Below are 4,366 nucleotides of genomic sequence, written 5' to 3' on the forward strand. Positions count from 1 at the left end.
GGAGATACAACAATAATACTACAAGACTCAAGATTCCAAAAAGTCGAGTAACCGTCAGGGCTACGCCGAGAAGAAGGCACATGCTGAGAAGAAGGGATGCTACATATGCAAAGGGCCGACGGCTTCAGGAACTGTCCCGACCTAAACAGCCTCAGCGCCATGGTCCATAAACGCAAAGAGTAGCCGCAAGAAGAGAGTTCGGGAACCGCACAGTTGGGTATGATCGGATTATGCTATCACGAAGCAAGCTATCCAACCTACCGACAATAGCAATCAGTACGTGGATCTCACCATCAACAAAAAGCCCGCTCGTGCAATGGATACTGTAGCAACTCATAATTTCGTGACTGAGGCTGCCGCAAAGAGACCAGAATTGAAGCTTGATCCAACCAACTCTCGTGTCAAGATTGTGAATGGCGAGGTACAGAATGCTCGTGGGGTAGCTAATGGAGTTGGTGTCAAATTGGGAACTTGGAAAGGTGTGACAAACTTTACCATAACCGCAATGGATATCTTTGACATCATATTGGGGCAAGAGTTCTTTAGACATTGTCATACTTTCATCGACCCCTACCTCTAATGTCTCTTGGTTATGGAGCGAGAAAGATCTTGCATGGTACCTACAATGACTATGCCACACGAATAGAGCCAAGCACAACTCTCAGCTATGCAGGTTTTCAAGGGGATAAAGAAGGGGGAGCTGACGTTCGTGGCAACCATTGCAAGTGTGGAGAAAGACAAGAGTTTTCAAGAGACACTGCCACCTTGCATAGAGAAGTTGCTTGAGGAAAACAAAGATGTCATGCCCGAGAAGTTTCCTAGGCACTTGCCGCCTAGCAAGCGGTGGATCACAAGATTGAGTTGGAGTCAGGGGCTAAGCTACCCGCATTTGCCTCATATCGTATGGCAACGCCCGAGCTAGGGGAGCTCAGGAAACAATTGAAAGAACTGCTAGATGCTGGTCACATTCTCCCATCAAAGGCATCTTTCGGCGCGCCAGTATTGTTCCAAAAGAAGAAGGATGGGTCGCTGCGCTTATACATAGACTACAGAGCACTTAATAAGGTCACAGTGAAGAATAAGTACCCGATCCCGCTCATTGCAGACTTGTTCGATAGACTTGGCAAGCCAAGTACTTTACCAAGGTGGACCTTTGCAAAGGCTACTATCAGGTTCACATTGCAGAAGGGAATGAGCCGAAAACAACATGTGTGTCGAGATATGGAGCCTTTGAGTGGTTGGTGATGCCCTTCGGCTTAACCAATGCACCGGCCACATTTTGCACCCTTATGAACAAGATTTTCCATCCCTACCTTAATCATTTTGTGGAAGTCTACCTAGATGACATAGTCATCTGCAGTAACACCTTGGAGTAGCACATGGAGCACTTAAGGAAGGTTTTCCAGGTCTTGCGAGAGAACGAGCTATACAACAAGAGGGAGAAATGCGAGTTTGCACAATCAAAAGTGCACTTTTTAGGCCATGTCATTAGCAATGGTGATCTACGCATGGACGAGGCTAAAGGTACGTGCTATCCAGGAGTGGGAGGCACCGATAAAGGTAACTGAGTTGAGATCCTTCCTTGGCCTTGTTAACTACTATCATCGATTCATTAGTGGCTACTCAGCCAAGGCCGCACCATTGACTGAGTTGCTAAAACAGAACAAGTCAGGGATTTGGACGGAGCGTTATCAAAAGGCGTTTGAAGGCCTTAAGGCAGCTGTAACAGAGGAGCCAGTCTTGGCATTACCTAACTTTGCCAAGATATTTGAGGTGCATACAGATGCCTCACACTTTACCATTGGAGGTGTCCTGGTGCAGGATAAGAATTCCATAGCGTTTGAGAGCCGAAAGTTAAATGAGACCGTCACGACCTAATTCCGTATCAGGTCATGATGGCGGCCAGCATCCGCCGCTAGACAAGCCAATTGTGAACAACCTAGTGATTTCCATTTTTATTTAAGAATTTCCAACCACAAATTTTACTTAAGTATAAGCATTTAGTACTTAATGAAATTTCAAGGCAACCAATGCAAGAACCACTAGAGGAAATCATGAATATAATTGTTACAACCTAAAATAATAGTCTACTAATGTGTGTGCCAGGATCTAGTATCACAAGTACGAGGGCAACTAGTAGAATGTACAAAAAATATAACTATCCTATTGCCTGAAATAGAATAGACAGTATACAAAAGGAGAGACCCCGACATGCTGCTGAACGGCTCAGAAGGGGGCAGCTCACCGTGAAATCTCGATCAAGTATCAGGAATGCGCGTCGGACGGGTAGCTAGATGCACCTGCCTCAGATCCTGCACAATTAAGTACAGAAGCATAGTATGAGTTCATAAACAATATGTACCGAGTAAGTATTCAGTCTAACCTCGAAGAAGTAGTGACAAGGGGTCGATTTGACACTCACTAAGGCCAATAATAATATAAATTAAGTGTTATGCTAAGTATGAATAGCATGAATAATAATAACAGTATACGAACAGGGAGAAGTAAGATATTCTTTCATAAACAACATGTCACTTTCAGTCATATCATGTGACAACTTACGTTTCGAAGCATTTAAGCAGTATAAATCACGGGAAGTTCCAAACAAATAACATGCGCATATTATGCTGAGGCCGTACGGCCCGATCCAACAATATATTAAACTGTGCACTGCCAGAGGGTCGAATGGCGTGAACCATAGATGCATCTATGTACTACCGAGGCGCGAGGCGCGATCCACAATTAACAATTTATTTTCAAGAAAGAACACATTGCCTATTTACAGTCAAGTAATTCATACAAATGCTTAAGTAAGTGAGTATAGCCGTCTATATTTGTTGTACCAATTTCCAGCATGACTTAAGTAATCTTAGTAACAAGTAAGGATGCAAGCATTGCAAGTATAGCATGATACATGTCCTAAACTACCCGGACAATTAGCGTAATAGTAGCTACGTACGGACTCTCATCACCACGTACTTACATAGCCCCACAGATAAGTACAAACATTTATTTAATTCACCTATGGGATTAATTCCCTCTTACAACGTTAGAAAGAAGACTCACCTTGCCCCAAAGCTTACTTCCAAACTCAAGAATGCGCTCAAACCCTCAAATTGGAGCCGAACGATCCAAAACTATTCAAATTGGGTAAGAACTAGTCAATACATGCTCAAGAGTTCATATTCTAACTATTAAAGTAATTTTCCAACCCTAAATGCAAGGTTCCTAAAATTCATCCCCGGACCCACGTGCCCGAATCCCGAAAATTTTCGAAGAATGTTGTTAGCCATAACCTTAGGATCAAGAATATATGATTTCTACTACATTCCATAACATATTTCGTGGTTAAATCTCATTTTTTATCAAAACCCTAGGTTTTACTCTAAACCCGTAATTTCCACTAATTTACATGTTGTAATATACCCATAAACTATGTATTAAGCTCATATTAAGAAGAAATTACTTACCTCACAAAGCTAGGTTGAAATCTCCCCTTTTGAAGCTCCCAAATCACCCAAGAATGGAGTGAAAATGAGTCAAAAGTGACAAACTCCCATATTAAATGAAGGCCACTGCCTTCAGCGATTTCCGCACCTGCAGTGCGTTGACTGTATCTGCGGTCTCGCTTCTGCGGACTATTGTCCGCTTCTGTGGAGATGGGCCCGGCCAGCTGTGGCCGCACCTGTAGACGTGTGACCGCTCCTGCGGTTCCGCTTCTACGGAAGAGGAGCCGTATCTGCGGAACTTGGGCTCCTCTCCTTGGGCCGCATCAGCGATGCTTCAACCACACCTGTGAGCTCGCACCTGCAGCTGGCCAACCGTAGGTGCGGTTATGATAGCAACTGGAGCTTCAGCTCCTTCTCAAAATTTTAACTTAGTTCGAGCCTCGTCCGTTTGACGCTCGGGGCCCCCAAGGCCCCGCCCGAACATACCGACAAGTTTGAAATCATAAAACGGACTCGATCGAACCCTCGGACCACCCGAAACAACATTAAAACTAAGAATCACACCCTAAAGCCAATTGAATCAAACTTATGAACTTCAAGTTCTTCAATCTACTTCCAATGTGCCGAAACGTACTTATACTACTCAGAATGATACCAAATTTTGCGTCCAAGTCTTAAATGACATTATGGAACTATTCCCGATCTCGAAATTCCATTCGGACCTCGATATAACTATAACCCGCTCCAAACCAAATTTAAAGAACTTCAAAACCCTTAAAGAATCAACTTTCACTATTAGGCGCCAAAACGCTCCCGGGTCATCCAAAACCCGATCCGTATATACGCCCAAGTCCGAAATCATCATACATACCTGTTGGAACCTTCAAATCCTGATTCCGAGGTCATTTACTCAAAAT

The 4,366-nt window shown here is 43.7% G+C and overlaps 1 protein-coding gene across 1 annotated transcript; it reads left to right on the plus strand.

Moving 5' to 3' along the window:
* Nucleotides 1-1,494: 1,494 nt before the first annotated feature.
* On the plus strand, nt 1,495-3,691 carry LOC109213946 (uncharacterized mitochondrial protein AtMg00860-like). Its single transcript, XM_019377789.1, has 2 exons — nt 1,495-1,815; nt 3,572-3,691. The coding sequence occupies exons 1-2, from the start codon at nt 1,495-1,497 to the stop codon at nt 3,689-3,691; spliced, it is 441 nt and encodes a 146-aa protein (XP_019233334.1).
* The last annotated feature ends 675 nt before the right edge of the window (nt 3,692-4,366 follow it).

The sequence above is a fragment of the Nicotiana attenuata genome, unplaced genomic scaffold (genome assembly GCF_001879085.1).
Source record: "Nicotiana attenuata strain UT unplaced genomic scaffold, NIATTr2, whole genome shotgun sequence".
NCBI classification, from domain to species: Eukaryota; Viridiplantae; Streptophyta; class Magnoliopsida; order Solanales; family Solanaceae; genus Nicotiana; species Nicotiana attenuata.

Coding starts and splice junctions, on each gene's coding strand:
- LOC109213946 (XM_019377789.1), top strand. CDS start 1,495: ATGGTGATCTACGCATGGACGAGGCTAAAGGTACGTGCTATCCAGGAG. Junction 1,816..3,571: donor TTACCATTGGAGGTGTCCTG/GTGCAGGATAAG, acceptor TATTAAATGAAG/GCCACTGCCTTCAGCGATTT.